The sequence below is a fragment of the Hyalella azteca genome, unplaced genomic scaffold (assembly GCF_000764305.2).
Source record: "Hyalella azteca isolate HAZT.00-mixed unplaced genomic scaffold, Hazt_2.0.2 contig16202, whole genome shotgun sequence".
NCBI lineage: Eukaryota > Metazoa > Arthropoda > Malacostraca > Amphipoda > Hyalellidae > Hyalella > Hyalella azteca.
The window spans coordinates 102,743-119,423 of NW_025946029.1; the positions used below are offsets into that span (position 1 = coordinate 102,743).

Here is a 16,681-nt window from a genome sequence, read left to right on the forward strand (position 1 = left end):
ATGAATGAGGAAACGGCGTCGCATGCATAGATGAAAGTATAAATCGCTTGTGTGAATGAGAGAACGAAGTCTCGTAAATAAAAGTCAGGTAATCTGGTATGTATGATGTAGAGAACAACATCGTATGTATATATGTTAAAGACTTCAAATTCCCGACTTAGAATAAATATCGTTAATGTAAACTAATTATATTAACAATTATAATAAATGATTAAAATTATTTATAATATATATGAATCGACACCAAAGTTAGATATATAGAGAAGCGTTTTCGATAACGAAAAATTAATCATTGAAACAATATATTGAACATTCATCATTGTAAAATAAAACAGGTTGCTTAGGATTAAAGAATTGAAGAAATGAAAAAATCGAGTTTTACAAATAACTTGCAACTTTGACCTGGGCGAGGGCATCTTTTATTCACTAGTAAGAAGTGAACAAGTTCTCGAACACGCTGCTAAATGGCAATTACAGCTGGCGAGTGTTGAGATAATGTGCACATCGCGTGTCATGACACTGCGACGTCGTAAGACATAAGACCGTAAGACGTTAACCTTCTACCGTCGTATTTTACTCTCCGGAAACATAACTTTAAAGTTAATCCTCTACCGCCGTATGTTACTTTCCGGGAACATAACTTTAAAGTTAACTTTCTACCGCCATATGTTACTCTCCGGGAACATAACTTTAAAGGTAACACTCTACCGCCGTATTTTACTCTCCGGGAATATAACTTTCATTTTAAATTATACGTAAGCTATTGAGTGTAGCAACCTGAGAACGTTTTTACGCAACAGAGAAGAGAGAACATTTCAAAATTGTCGTACGCGGCGGCAACCATCAGTGCAAGTCATTTTGCGCTCACTATAGGCAACGTATCCTTTTTGGGGAGTGGGCTTGTCACAATTTTGCTCCGGTTACTTCTGTCATGCGGTAGAGGGTTAAGACCGTAAGACATTTAGCCATATGGCATTGAGCCGTTAGACATTAGCCCGTGAGACGTTAAGTCATAAGACATTTAGCCATATGACATTTAACCGTACGACATTGAACCGTAAGACATTAGCCCAAAAGACGTTAAGCCGTAAGACATTTAGTCGTGAAATATTAAACAGTAAGTCAACAAGCTGTAAGTCATTAGCGTTGTGCAGCGATAAAGTTTCCCAACTGTATTGCTGCACTAGCTCCAGATGATTGCTACTTCTTTAATCTTAACTTTATACCATGGGAGTTTAAAAACTAACGAGGGCTGCCTTGCTGAAGTGGCGTGTTCTAGGTAGGAGGAATAATTAATGAGCTGAAATTATATGAGGTCAATGTGCCTCAGTGGGTTGATAATATATGATCAAGATGCCTTAGTGGGTTGATAATATATGCTCAAGGTGACTTAGTGGGTTGATACTATATGATCAAGGTGCCTTAGTGGGTTGATAATATATGCTCAAGGTGACTTAGTGGGTTGTTAATATATGCTCAAGGTGCCTTAGTGGGTTGATAATATATGCTCAAGGTGACTTAGTGGGTTGATAATATATGATCAAGGTGCCTTAGTGGGTTGATAATATATGCTATTGTAACAGTCAGGAGTAGACCCAGCAGCCAGAGCCAGGTAGATGTGTGCATGTGGAAGAGTTCAACGTCCGAGAAATGCTGACGCTTCATTAATCGGGAGGAAAAATAAGCTCGTTCTTTTTTCAAGACGATAACGTCGTTGAGAACGATGGTTGCAACGATGCCAATACCTTGCATTGAGTCGCTTATTTACTTAGGTAAATGTACTGTGTATACCGTTACATTGCAACTTTTTGTTGCGGTAATTGCATTACTATTAAGTGTGCTTTTCTTTGCTAGATAAAACTATGTGCAAGATTTACTTGAAAATTAAAGATATCGATTAAATCACCAAGGCTGTAAGCAGTTATTCACACAAATTCACGTTCGTGAAGCAGAAGTTCTAGTGTGAAGGTGTCAAGTCGTCTTATATACAGTGAATGTAATGTACGAGTCACGCATTTGGCTGTGTTCACGTCATGCTACTGATTATTTGCATGTTTGTATACAGCTTATACGCAATAACATAACATAACATAGTGATCTCGGCGCTGAAGTGAAGGCCTGATGTGGCCTGTCGCCGATTCTTTTACTTTTCGTGCCTTGTTCATAGAAGATCTAAAATCGTGTCATTTGATCGGATCTTTTCATGACTGACGATAGTTTTAAGTAGCTATACTAGACTTCCACCGAGTTCGAACAATATAGTTAGAAACACGCAAGTATGTATACTTATAGTTTGTATACGCAATTTGCTTACTTAACTTCTAGCTTCCCGCTTCGTTCGATCTTTCCACGGATTTCACACTTGATTGCCTCCCGCGGAGTTCGGCGATACTTCAGTTATTACATCACTTCTCTTTAACTTCACTTCTTGTTTGTCTGTCTGTCTGCTACAAATCTTATAATAAATATTTAACACACTTCTACCTGTCCAATCGATCTGAACGTGGCACTGGCACGGTTCAGTGAGCCGCAAGACGTGACCGAGGACGGTTGTATGTCACGCGCTGCCGTGTGAGTGTTACTTTGTGCTACAACTTCGCGTATCTTGTTCTCCTGAGCTATAATGCCCATTAGTGTTCATATAGGGAGCCGTAATGGCTGTTTCTTTGTTTTATTTGTTTCAATCTGGTGTCACGTTTCGCTCAGTTATAGAAACAAACAAATCAGTGCCACGTTTCGTTTCGAAGTTTACACAGACGAAGCAATGACCTTGGCGATAGTGCTTCCTCTGATGGCAGTACATCTGAGGCTGCTGCTGTAGTTGCTGGTGTTACATCTGCAGTCTTTCATGCACTTTTTGGTCATTTGTTGAGTGGCAATTCCTGTATGTACACTTCATGAATCACGGCTCATTTTTAGCGCAGGCTATGTCACTTGCAGGTATCGTCAAACGTGACTTTTAAACAGGCAGAGAATTTTCTCAATCAGGCAGTGAAAATTTCACCCGCATACGAGCTGTGAAAAGTTCTTTTTCAATCATGAAGTGAAAACTTCACCCGAAATTAGGCAGTAAAAATTTCCACATCCATCAGACTGTTAAAAATTTAATAGCTATCTGAAAGTGAAAAATTCTCTGGCGGTCGGATAAAGAAAAATTATCAATCAGACAGCAAAAATTCCACCTGAAGAATATAGGCAGTGAAAATTTAATCGACGTCACAGTTGAAAATGCTCGCGACTAGGCTGTGAAACTTTCACTCACGCTCACCGATGCGGTGAAAATTTCACTCTCAGTCATGCAGTGAAAATTTAATTTTTTTTCAATGCGGCAGGGCATTGAAATTCTACTCCCTATCGGGCAATCTAATTCTACACTCAACTTGCCGAGAATTTCTAACTTTCACAAAATTGCCGCGTATCGTTGCGACCTTGAGTTTCAAAACTATATACTTTTTACGGTTAAATTAAAAGAAAGTAAAGATAAATTAACTTCATTGCATTGCATGCATTTTCACTCAGCCTTGACAAACAACGACGTCAGTAACTCTGGAGTGAACTTCATGCTAAAGATAAAATATTGAAACTTTTAAATAGATCGTCATTTTCTGGAATGTCTCCAAGTATTTTTGAAACTTTTAAATAGATCGTCATTTTCTGGAATGTCTCCAAGTATTTATTGTTAAATTAATGGATTGTTTGGATGTACCTCTTAGCATAGATGCAGCGAAAACATTTCAGGACTGTGAGAAAAANCGGATGCGCAGTGGTTAAACAGGCTGCTGTTGAAGAATGGCTGACGGATGCGCAGTGGTTAAGCAGGCTCCTGTTGAAGAATGGCTGACGGATGCGCAGTGGTTAAACAGACTCCTGTTGAAGAATGGCTGACCGATTTGAACGTGGTTTTATAAGCTCCTTTTGGGGAAAGCTGGATGGTTTGCACATGGTTTTTTTAAACACCTTTGGCATAATTGTTTAATGATTGCCACTAATTTAAATAGCTTTAAATAACTGGTCTTAACGTCACTGATAGTTTTCGAAGAGGTATAGAAATAACTGGATATTTTTGTCCCCTAGGAATTACGAGGGCTCATTTATGGCAGATTTTCTTAATTGCGAGAAAAGTAAAGTATTATAGTTGGAACCTTATTTTAGAAATTTCATGCTCTGAAGTAGCCACAGGAGCCTTTCACATTTTTATACGAGAAAGTTAGACCACTAAAATGAAGGTATTTGTTTATTGAAGAACCGAAGGACTATTTAGGGTTCATACATTAAGCCAGGGCCGCATTGAACCAGTCTTCAGAGGCTCCCATAAATTCCAATTAAAGAAAATACATTAAGCCTGACATGGGAGCCCAAATTTCAAAAATCTTTTATAAGAAAAGATTGGAGGCAAAACTAAGATCGATTCCTGATGGTAAATTAATTATATTTTTTCTTCGTTGATTTCCATTAATTTATCCTTGGATGCTTAAACTTTTGTTCTTCTCCCAGTGGTGGTCAAGGTTATTTGTTTTTAGGAGACCTAGCCTGAGATCCTCAGAAATATAGGCTTATTTACCGAATTTGTTTCAGTCTCACGCTCCGACGACATTGATCAAATATTAAACTTGGCGGGAGATTTCATGCGTTTAACCTTAAGGCCGAGTTCACACCATACTGCACTTGTAAGGCATCTGGCAGTCACGGTCCATGGCCAATATTATTTAATTTATCTCCATTGAAGCATTCACAGACAAGGGAATGGAAGGTGCCTTGTCCGGCTGGTGTGAATGCTTTTATGGAAATGCATTAAAGAATATTGGACTTGACCGTGACTGGCACGTGGACGGCAATAAGGTGTGAACCAAACCTAACCTGACTCATCTTCCATACACAGAGATCATTCGTAAGATGTCTTCCTCGGCGGCTTCCTCTGCTGTGACCCATGCGCAATACTACGAGGAAATGAAGACAGTCACAGACAATGTCAATGGGTTTTTTAAGCTCATCCCCAAATACCTCCAAAAACTTTTGAACTTTGAATGCGAAGATAAAGTTGCTACCCAGACGTACAGAGCATACATGGAAAAATACCGTGACGAGCCCTTCAAAGGTGTTGAATGGAAGAGATGTCGTGGAAAATCTAAAAAAATCGATACAGCCACGTCCCCTGATGGCTTGGACATAATAGCGCTGTACGCACTCTTTGAGGGCATATATGCTGCTAAAAATGACGTGAGGGACAAGACAAAAATGCTCGAAAAATTGCGAGCGGTCAAGGAGCCGCGGAATAATGCCTGTCATGAGGAGCCAGATATGTACAATTCAAATACGTTTGAAGAAATGAAACAAGAAATGTTCGCTCTGCTAGATGAAGCCAAGCAGTTTTATGACAAATACAAGAGTGACATCGACTCCATGAAACTTGAATTGGATCGCGATATAAAAACCGGCTTTTCCCCTGGCGCGACAGTTCAGAGTTTCAACTGCCACCGCATTCTCACTAAAGGAAAAGACATCGCAATTGCACGCTTCCAAAAGTACAAAGAAGAAGCTCTTCATTTTGAGGATGGTACCGTAACTACCGTTAAAAGGCCGGAAGTATTTCATCCAATTAAGGTGATGTTGCAAGACAGGAGACTTCCATTCCAAGACTTGTTCCAGTCTTCATCTTCAACCGAACAAATCGTGCTCATTTCAGGTGAAGCGGGGGCTGGAAAAACGACTCTCCTCATGAATATAATCCTTCATTTCACTGGAGACGAAGACTATCTAAAGAGCTTTGAAATCCTCGTCTACATTGACAGCGACACCAAAAGTTTGCATCAAGTGGCCAACGGACACTTTGGTGACGTCTGCACAGAACTAGGCTCAGATGAAGCAGTTTTAGAGGCTCTCTCTCAGCTCCATGTTCTGTTTCTGGTCGATGGATTTGATGAACTGAACATAAAATCGACGACAGTTTTATATGAACTGTTGCAGAAGAACTGGCACCCGAACTCCCGCATCCTGATTACGACTCGTCCCCAGGATAGCGGAGAACTGAAGAAGTTCCTCAGCAAACCTCACGTCCACAAGTTCTCGGCTTACAAGATGGCGCCCTTCTCCGAGCTGTCAGAGCAGCTGAAATTTATAGAGCGGTATGCACAAAGTCTTGCCGATGACCCTGCGTCTCCACTAGCGATGCGGAAACGATTTGAAGAATTTGACGCGAAATTACAAAAATCCTTTACAGAGCCAATATCTTTGGTTCACTTCTGCATCATTTTTAAAAAAAGCCCAGAAAAGATTAACCAATGGGGAAGTATCATCGACGTTTCCAGGGACAGACTGGAATTAATAAAGACCTACATCGAAGACAAGCTTATTAAAGTCACTCCCAACAACAATGCTGATCTTATGAAAGGACTCTTCTTGATTTTTTGTCAGTGGGCGCTGAAATTTCTCGTCCAAAACAAGATCACTTTCACTGCCGACGATCGCAATGAGTTACGGGAAACTTGCTGCAGGAAGATCGAACAATACGGCGCCCTACATGTAGTCGATGCAAAGACGATCCTCAACGTCATGCTGAAAGTGAGGCCATCGATGTCTGGGCACGCCAACGAAACCTACTCCTTCTCCCATAAATCTCTCCAGGAGATATTAGCAGCGCACTTTATCTTCCATAAAATGAAGAAAAGTGCCGAACCTGTTCTCGAAAGCGTTGGAGTAACGGCGGAGACATGCAAAAGGTGAGCCTGCTACTTGAGCTATCAGCTCTATCGGGAAAATAAGCATGATAATGTCGTTCAGTGTTACTTTATAACAGGAAAACACCATGAACATTTTCTGTGTTACTGTATATCCTTTACAATGAAACATGAAAATAGATAAGATGAAATCCTCCGAGTATACATGCGTACAGTAATCTGGCTTAGACCATGATAACCTGACGATAAATTGAGCAAATAAAGAACTGCTTTCAATATTAGATTGTAGTTTAATATTAGATTGTAGTTCTCTCAACCCATTAAGCATAAATAGTTTGGCTGCTCAACTATTGCTTCTCTCGATAAACGACTTACATTGCCAAGGAAATTCGAAAAAAGGTTAATGACAGTTGATGTTACATCTGAATTTTGATTTGCTTTGTGACTTTCACAGCAGAAAACAGAAGAATTCACAGCAGAAAAACAGAAGTTGACACAGTTAGGATCGTACATCCCCAGCGAAAACTTTTCTCTTACGCATGCCGCTGACACGTGGCGGTTCTGTCATCGGGTGTCGCTATTGCGTCAGCTCATTTGTCAGCCTCTTGCCACGCTACCCCACTGCGTTGGCAGTAGCTTGCCAGTCACCTTAACATTAAGGTCACCCTAAAATCCTGGTCACACCCTAGCATCCAGGTCCCCTAACTTCTCAGTCAACCTAATAGCCAGGTCATCCTAACACCCCCTGTAGTGGTTGCCGCTTACTCCAGACCTCATCATTACACGACACACGAATAACATTGCGTGCTGCGTAACGGGCACAATTCAGACGTTTTTGACATGATATCGCCAGTGATGTTTATTCAAGGTCGCTTGATGGCTATGAGTTAACGAAATTTATTACTGTATTCTACAAAATGATTAATTTACACATGATTTGAACTTATAACCTCGTGCTCATTTAAACCATATTATTCCCATGTAGCACGAGTGCACTGCTGCTTGTACGACGCACTGACCTGAGAACAGACAAGCTGCAAACCAAGATTTGTCGTCGCAAAGGTCGCATGAAGGATACAGACTACGACGTGAGGCTGTAGACAGGCGCGATACAGACTAATTAGTAGTTCAACAGTCAAGCAGAAAGCTTGCGCAATTTATTCTTCTTACTGGCAATTGATGTTCCCATTCAGCCTAATCAGTAACCCTCGTTATGTCCACTTCCCCCAGCTTGCGTGTGGTCCTACTGTTCGTGGTGCAGGTGCTGAGAGATGAAGAACCTGAAATATTCAAAATCCACTGGCCGAAGCTGAAGGAGGCACTGTGTCACTCCGGTGTTGACTTCTTCGGCGCTGCGATGAACTGCGTCGCACGCTGCCCTGGCGTTCCGGAGATGGCCGAGCTCGTAGACCTGACACCGCCCGTTTACAGGTGGCGGGTTTGGAAAGGTGGGTGCCGCTCGTTCCTGTTGGACGTGGTGGGTGCCGCTCACACCTGTTGGACGTGATGGGTACCGCTCACTCCTGTTGGACGTGGTGAGTGCCGTTCACTCCTGTTGGACTAATACGGCAATAAACGAATTTACAACGGTTAAAATAATTCATTACACGCAAATAAGGTAGAAAATACACACGTGCTTTTCCCTACATCATGGCCTTGAGCTCACTTGAAGTTTCTCGTCATCACAGATCTCAAAATTATTCTATTTCACCACATGTTCACCGCCGCAGGCAGCGATGTAGCGGCGGTGGCATCAATTTTGCTCCATGCGCAAGCGCGGCCACAGCGTCTGCAAGTGTGGATGGAGGCCAGCATTCTGAGGAAGGAAGCGGGGTCGTGGACGAAGCTATTGGCAGCGACGTCTGGTGTGGAGGAATTGGAACTTTGTCTCCGACCTCATAACTCCGATCAGCCATACGATGCCTACCAGTCCGACGACGACCTCATCGAGCCGCTCCTCAACAGCGGGTAAGAATTTTGCAGCTGCAAGTAAGCGACATCGATGCAAGCGGCCCCTGAACTCGGAGTTGTTTCGACACAAACACCGCGGCTTAGTGTTTCTCATTGCAAGCGTCGGAAGTCGCATCATATGTCACCTGTAGTAACGCCTGTAAACTACACAGACGTCTGTTGCTTTGCGGGATCTGTAACTGCTCTATCATAACAATACTCATCCAACAGAGTTGGCATTAACTGTTTCAAGATGCCCGATCCCATCAAGGTTGCCCAGTGGTTACAGTTCAGAGTACCAAGATTGGCGCAGAGAGGCGCGGGTTCGATCCCAGCTCTGTGCGCCAGTTTCTGGTCAGAATCGGAAAGGAGGCCGGGCGGTTAAGCAAAGAAAATTTGAAGCAGTGAGTTGCGAGATCACGCCCGCAACAAGCTGTAAATGTTCTGCAATGTTAAGAATTGGCGACAGGCCGAAGGCCTAATAAACGATGAAACCACTATATTATATTATTATATATGTCTCATGTAACCCTCACCTGCCTGCTCACACTATATCTATATATCTCCCATAACTGAGTACATTATATTCACTTCGTCTCACCATTACCAAACTTGTGGGCAGGGTGAGACTGGTTAAGTTCGATGGCTGCGTAGGCACCGCCGCTGGTGTGGCAGCCCTCGCCAAAGTGGGTCGTGACGCTTTTTTCAACATCCACTTGGCGACGCCCGTAGCCCTTAGCGCCTTGAAGCCAAGAAGTCACGACTTCTTCAGTGAGCTTTGTCCAGTATTCCTGGGCTGATATTTTTTAAATCTTTGGGCGTCAAGCGCCTAACGCATGTTGCCATGTCTGCTGTCCACACCACACACATATATACATGTTGCCATGTCTGCTGTACCACACCACACACCAGCACACATTTTGCTGCCGTGTGCGCAGATCTCGTCGCATTGTCTTCGATAATATAGGAATATATTTGAGTGATGTCGCCTCACTCAAATTCCCACACCTAGAGGAACCAATTTAACACGCTCATAATCATCACCTTCATAATCACCACGCGCATAATCACCGCCTTCATGATTAATGTGTCTAAAGCAATCAAAAGAATACAAGATAATCATGTAAACTGTTATCTGAGGTCATCCATTTCATCTGTTATTTAAGGTCCTCTCTGTTTTCTGAGGTCATCACTGTTATCTGTTATGTGAGGTCATCCCTGTTATATGTTATATAAGGTCCTCCTTTCATCTGGGGTCATCCCTGTTATCTGTTATTCGATTTCCATGTATTAATCAGTTATTTCACTCACCATTAAGCTGTGTGGACGCGCCCCCTTTCGCCCCTCTCTCCTATCGACCCCAAGTGGTTGCTGCCCGCCTCTGCCCTGACATCGCTCTTCGTGGATGGTGCGGATGAGGGGGCCTGGGAGGCTGCGGCCCACACCATCTCCGCGTTCGCCTTCATTAGGCGAAAGCATACGATAACCTGGTTTGTGGGCTAACGAAGTTTTGTGATTTGGGCAACTTAAGCTGTATTCACCACAAGGCCATCATGTTATCGTATAAAAATCGTGAAAATGGGAGAAGGTTCCTTGATAAATCAAGACTCTCTAAGACAAATACTGTAAACGACGATCTGAATCTTTTAGTAAAATTTCTTTAACCTGAAAAGCATAACAAGCAACTTCATCAGGATCTAAAGAGAGAATCGGAAGGACGTCATAAATCTAGAAAGAAAAATAATATATTATAAAAAAAATCAAATTTTTTGAAGTTTATGTGTCTCGAGGTATAACACTGAAGTTTGTGTGTCTCGAGATATAACGCTAAAATTTGTGTATCTCGAGGTATAACGCTAAAATTTGTGTGTCTCGAAATATAACACTGAAGTTTGTGTGTCTCGAGGTATAACACTGAAGTTTGTGTGTCTCGAGGTATAACACTGAAGTTTGTGTGTCTCGAGGTATAACGCTGAAGTTTGAGTGTCTCGAGGTATAACACTGAAGTTTGTGTGTCTCGAGGTATAACGCTGAAGTTTGAGTGTCTCGAGGTATAACACTGAAGTTTGAGTGTCTCGAGGTATAACGCTCAAGTTTGTGTGTCTCGAGGTATAACAGTAAAGTTTATGTGTCTCGAGGTATAACGCTGAAGTTTGAGTGTCTCGAGGTATAACAGTGAAGTTTGTGTGTCTCGAGGTATAACACTGAAGTTTGTGTGTCTCGAGGTATAACGCTGAAGTTTGAGTGTCTCGACGTATAACGCTCAAGTTTGTGTGTCTCGAGGTATAACAGTGAAGTTTGTGTGTCTCGAGGTATAACGCTGAAGTTTGAGTGTCTCGAGGTATAACAGTGAAGTTTGTGTGTCTCGTGATGACACTAAAGTTTGAGTTCGCAGGTTCCGGACGCTGGTACTGAAGAACAGCAGACTGTGTAAAGCGGACCTCAGCCTCCTGGTGAAGGAACTACACCATCGCGGCATTAGGACGAACCACGCAAAGGAGGAGGGCACGTTCGCAGCGATTGACAAGTAAGTGGACGGAGGCCAGTGACCGTGCCTCTAGAGCACGAATGTAAATAGCGACCAGTGATTTTCCGTAAATCAGTAGATGAAATGTAGATCATAGTGACTGTCGCGTTTTGAATGGTAATGTCGATAGTGAAATTTATCTTACGCTAAATTTGAACTTCTCAATCCAGTCCCTCTTTTGTCATGCATCATCCGCAGCTGAATTAAAATTCTAAGTCCATGCTATACCCCTCACAGTTTTGTAGAAACGCACAGAAATAGCTCCTGTATATTGGGTCCGCTTTACAAAAGCACCAACAAAAGAACAAGTAAATACATGGACACGCAAAACACACAAATACAAAGAAACGAAACACAAATGGGAACACACAAAAAACTCACGAATACACAAAGTTTTCATCAAATGTACAATGGATATTGGATAATGTCTTCCGATAAATGTTCGCGAGTCTAATCAATTCACGTGGGCATCAAACTAGCAGTTAGGTTGATGACTTCAGAGTACCATGAGTGGAGTAGAGAGGCGTGGGTTCGATCCCAGCTCTGGGCGCCAGTTTCTGGTCAGAATCGGCAAGAAGGCCGGGCGGGCACAGCAGAATAGTAGCAGTGAGTTGCGAGTTCGAGACTGCAACAAGCTGTGAATGTTCTGCGATATTAAGAATTGGCGACAGGCCTACGGCCTACTGACAGCTGAAACCGCTATTTTTATTATTATTATAACATAGTTGTGCTGCTGGTAATAACCCGTCTGCGATAGCAATAACGTCGTTAGGCTTGCAATAACATTGTTGGGCTAGTAATAACCCGTCTGGTATAGCAATAACGTCGTTGGGCTTGCAATAACGCTGTTGGGCTGGTAATAACACGTCTGGGATGGCAATAACGTCGTTGGGCTTGCAATAACGCTGTTGGGCTGGTAATAACACATCTGGGATGGCAATAACGTCTTTGGGCTTGCAATAACGCTGTTGAGCTTGTAATAACACGTCTGGGATGGCAATAACGTCGTTGGGCTTGCAATAACATTGTTGGGCTGGTAATAACACGTCTGGAATGGCAATAACGTCTTTGGGCTTGCAATAACGCTGTTGAGCTGGTAATAACACATCTGGGATGGCAATAACGTCTTTGGGCTTGCAATAACGCTGTTGGGCTGGTAATAACACGTCTGGGATGGCAATTACGTCGTTGGGCTTGCAATAACGCTGTTGGGCTGGTAATAACACGTCTGGGATAGCAATAATGTCGTTGGGCCTGCAATAACGCTGTTGGGCTGGTAATAACACGTCTGGGATAGCAATAATGTCGTTGGGCTTGCAATAACGCTGTTGGGCTGGTAATATTACAGCTGACTGGTCATAACGCTGAATCATCTCCACAGGGACTGTGTTCACCTGATTATCACTGACAGTCTACCACGTGCGGGACCAGCGGGGCCGAGTGAGGTCAGAATAGTGAAACCTTCGAGTTGGTGGTAGTGGTGGTAGACGCCTCGTCTGATGCCTCGTCCGACGCCTCGTCTGATGCTTCGTCCGATGCTTCGTCTGATGCCTCGTCCGACGCCTATTCTGATGCTTCGTCTGATGCCTCGTCCGACGCCTCGTCTGATGCTTCGTCAGACACCTCGTCTGATGCCTCGTCCGATGCCTCGTCCGACGCCTCGTCCCATGCATGCTTCGTCTGATGCCTCGTCGAAAAAACTGTCATGAACTTTTCATGCAGTCAGGCTACAGGATGCCAGACTGCAAATGTTAATATGTTGATTAAATTCAATTACTTATATGCCAATCATAGATCGGTGTTCTGGAGTTCCTTACCGAACAGAAAACGAACGACTCTGTAACTTTTTTTCTTGATGTGATCCCTGCAAAGTAAGGTACATAATTTGTCCATGGTAATCATTCAATGTAAGCAAAGACCGAATATCATCCGGCGCGAATACCTAACCAGTACAACGGACATATGCGATGTAGGTACACTCCCACCCAGTGAAAATTTACAGGCGCGTCAGCTTCTGATTCTGAGTACCAGAAGCTGGGGCGACTCTAAATTTTGTTAGGGCAGGACCAGCAGTCGGAACGCGGTTCTTGGCTAAACGTTGGAGTAGAACTTTAAACTAATCTAACTGTAATGGCATGAATTATTAACATTTTATTATGGATAAGGATATTTATATCTAATTATAAACATTGTTCGATAGTAATGATAATTTCTTATCGATTCACTTGACGACTTTTATCAACATTCTGTAATGTGATGACGAGGAAAATGCGGAAAAAAGCGTGGATTTCAGAATTTATTAAAAAATGCCAAATTCAACTAGGGGAATTCAGGCATTTTAGTTCATTAATTTTTAACATTTTCTTGTTTTAACACATAAGATATTGAAAGAAATATAACTCTGAATAATTGTTCATTAATTCATAACAATGCATTTGAGATAAAAATTACTAAAATACGTGTGTTTGCCTAAAAATATTTTTCAGAAGTAGCTAATAAACATCTTTTTCTTTCTTGTCAATGGGATATGTTTGAATTACTGAGTGAGTCCCCGAAATTTATTGAATTCTTTTAACCTTAATTCATTCATAGCTCATCTATTATTTTTTTATGTGATGTGGAGCCTTTCCTCGGGCAATCGAGGTAACCACTTTTCTTCAACAATTTCTCCTTTCAAAAAATCTAAATAAAACCTTGCTGCTCAAGATTAGTAGGTTTAGCTCAGCGGAAATGCATTAATGCACATTATACAGCTTCAGCGGGCTGGAAAATTGAGACGTTCCGCCCCTTGTGGGTGATGATTATTTGATATTTCGAATATTTGAGACCTTCACCCTTGCTTGCGTTGTTAATTAACTTTTGACCCCCGGTGCGAAATAGCTTGATAGCTGAGGCGCTAGCAAACTATTACATTACTTATTACTACTACTACTACTACTAATACTACATATTCAATGGAAAAGTGAAAGACTTAAAGACAAACGCATCAGTATGTCGCCATTTATGTCGCACTAACTATAGCACTTCTTCGTGAGCGACGAGGACTGAGCTGTCGGATCAGTAGGCCCCTATATAACACCCTAACAAAATTTATCTTCTGGTAATCGAAATCAGAAGCTGTCGCGTCTGTAAATTTTCACTGGGTAAAACGCAGCTCAATTCATGAAATTCATATTGCATTCGTCGAATGGGATGTGCAAGCCCGTTGATCAACCGTTTCTTTTCTGCTTCCTAGCTCAATTCAGCGTCCAAGTCATTGCTTTAAGTTAGGGTAAGCAACATTGTCGTTGACGTACACTAGGACGATGCAGGTATTGAATTGTATCTTTAATAATACGAGATCAATAGGAGCAACTTGAGTCTTTGGCGAATAGTTCCTAAATCAGATACGTGGATAATTCCAATAAAATATCGAGATAATTTAAATTTGTAGTCTAAAATTTATTAATAATTCCACATCTCATTAATTTCAATTTGTTTAAGTCACGGTGATGGCATTTCGTTCGCAATGAGTCTCACGCATTCTTGTTTCTCATGCCGTGTCGGTGAGTCCTTTTTTATACTTCTGAGTTTGAAGCTCTAGTTCGCTGATGTAAGAATAAATCGTAAAGTGCAGAGTTGCTGTGTTATTCTTACCTGGGCAGTGCCTCATTTTGCCAAGGACGACGTATTTCCATGTTATTGTTACCAGAGAAATAATTACTTCTGCCACTGAGCAACCAACGCTGGTGAAGTGATAAATGAAACGAGTGGAAATTCTCGAGTATATGCGCAAAATATATGTTAAAGAGTTTAGATTTTCGTCGCTTCTTGGTTATCGTTCAAATGTCAAATCCGTCTATTCTAGATTATTTGTTGTACCAGCTCATATTATGGATTCAGTGATAAATTAAAAATAATCTCCTGATTCAGCAATTCTATGCAGTTTATTATGTTTAATTCCTATAATTGAAAAATGACATTAAGAGGAAAGTTGCCGGTGACGGCAGATACACTTTATAGGACAGCTGCTCAAGCGAGTTCTTAGTGATATTTCTATAATTAGAATTTGAAAATTTAGAAGTGTCGGCTTTGAAGGTTAGACCATCAGGCCTGTTGCCGGTTCTGAACTCCACGGAATTGTCACAGCTTCCTCCAAGTCGCGAACAAGCAACTCACTTCCAATCTTGGTGTTCTAACAACCCGCGGGTCACCTCGCCGGTTGGAATCTTGCAAGCTAAACAATAAATGTTTTTTCTGACTCAATTGATTCAATAAAGGGGAGGAAGTTCAATTCAACAAATATATTCCTTTGAAACTCAGAAACTGCTGATAATAATATAATTTTAATTGTTGCGTGACTATTCCAGAAAGATTTATTCCGTAGAACCTGGTATCAATTTATTTTCTCAAGTCCTAATTTATTTGAATAAATATAATTTATTTATATTCCCTCTTATACCCAGCAAATTACAGAGATTGGAGATCAAGTTCAATTTACACCCTTCCGATGACTGTACTTGACTCATTCTACGCGAAAGTTCTTCAATAACAAGAAACATTTCATGATTTAGAGTTCCCTTTCTAAACAATGCCTGCAACCTTCGACTGTACACCCGAGTGTCGTGAAGATTGCACAATTTCCTATTGTTTATTTGTGAGTGAGAACTCAGTGACAAGCGTTTCTCACGCAATAATTTAAAAAACAAACAGAAACTTGCGTTTTTCAGAGAGTCGAATAAATAAAGGTGCACAGTTAAAAAAATTAATGTAGATGTTCATTAAAAAAAGGCATTCGTCTGTTTACGTATAAGTCTATCCATATTAGGATCGAATGGCCAGGAATTACGAGGTATGACCAACGACGAGCCACAACGTACAGTTGAGCGTCGCATCGACTAACCAATCCTGCGAGTATTGCTTTCTAGTCCGACTTATTCTACTAACTTTTGTTGCCGNCCTTGCAACTGTACTTTTTGCGACGTATTCTTCACTGTATTATAAATTTTTGTGTCGTCAGCATACATCGAGCAAACGCTAGACACAGCTTCTGGCAGATCGTTTATAAACACAACGAATAGAATAGGCCCGAGAACGCTTCCTTGTGGCACGCCGCTGCGCAGTGAAGCCCAGTCTGATACGGACCCATTAATACTGACACGTTGTCGCCTACAATGTACATACTGACACGTGCCTAAAAGTGCCTCAGGCACTTTTAGCAGTTCACGCTTCATATTAGGCTACTGACCCATTAAACGAATTATTGTATGATTACAGTGAGCCATAGTCAAGTGGGCAATATCATCACCATAAGAAAGGTAAGTGAAATATTCATTGATAATGATACAGATATTTTTTAGTTTTTAAATATTATATAAATGTACCAAACTCTAGCCTATTAGCTACAAGGTCGAAATATTTAGCGTATTTCTATCTTGAAAATGCCTGATTTTAGCTTGACCGTCATTGAAAAAGTTGGCAACACTGGCAAGACGAGTTCGCAGGACTCCGGAATTAATTACATTCGATGGATGCCACATAAGAGTAGCTG

General features: G+C 41.6%; 1 protein-coding gene across 1 annotated transcript; it reads left to right on the forward strand.

Annotated features, from left to right (window-relative positions):
* Nucleotides 1-2,530: 2,530 nt before the first annotated feature.
* On the forward strand, nucleotides 2,531-13,503 carry LOC108680673 (NACHT, LRR and PYD domains-containing protein 3). Its single transcript, XM_018169555.2, has 8 exons — nucleotides 2,531-2,571; nucleotides 4,880-6,716; nucleotides 7,905-8,122; nucleotides 8,405-8,642; nucleotides 9,247-9,395; nucleotides 9,943-10,114; nucleotides 11,020-11,151; nucleotides 12,533-13,503. The coding sequence occupies exons 2-8, from the start codon at nucleotides 4,894-4,896 to the stop codon at nucleotides 12,627-12,629; spliced, it is 2,829 nt and encodes a 942-aa protein (XP_018025044.1). The 5' UTR covers nucleotides 2,531-2,571; nucleotides 4,880-4,893; the 3' UTR covers nucleotides 12,630-13,503.
* The last annotated feature ends 3,178 nt before the right edge of the window (nucleotides 13,504-16,681 follow it).

Bases quoted from the DNA above. Each gene is read 5' to 3' on its own strand.
- LOC108680673 (XM_018169555.2), top strand. From the start codon at position 4,894: ATGTCTTCCTCGGCGGCTTCCTCTGCTGTGACCCATGCGCAATACTAC. The intron at 8,123-8,404 runs GTGGGTGCCGCT...TCACCGCCGCAG, and splicing joins CAGGTGGCGGGTTTGGAAAG to GCAGCGATGTAGCGGCGGTG. The intron at 9,396-9,942 runs GTGAGCTTTGTC...CTCACCATTAAG, and splicing joins AAGAAGTCACGACTTCTTCA to CTGTGTGGACGCGCCCCCTT.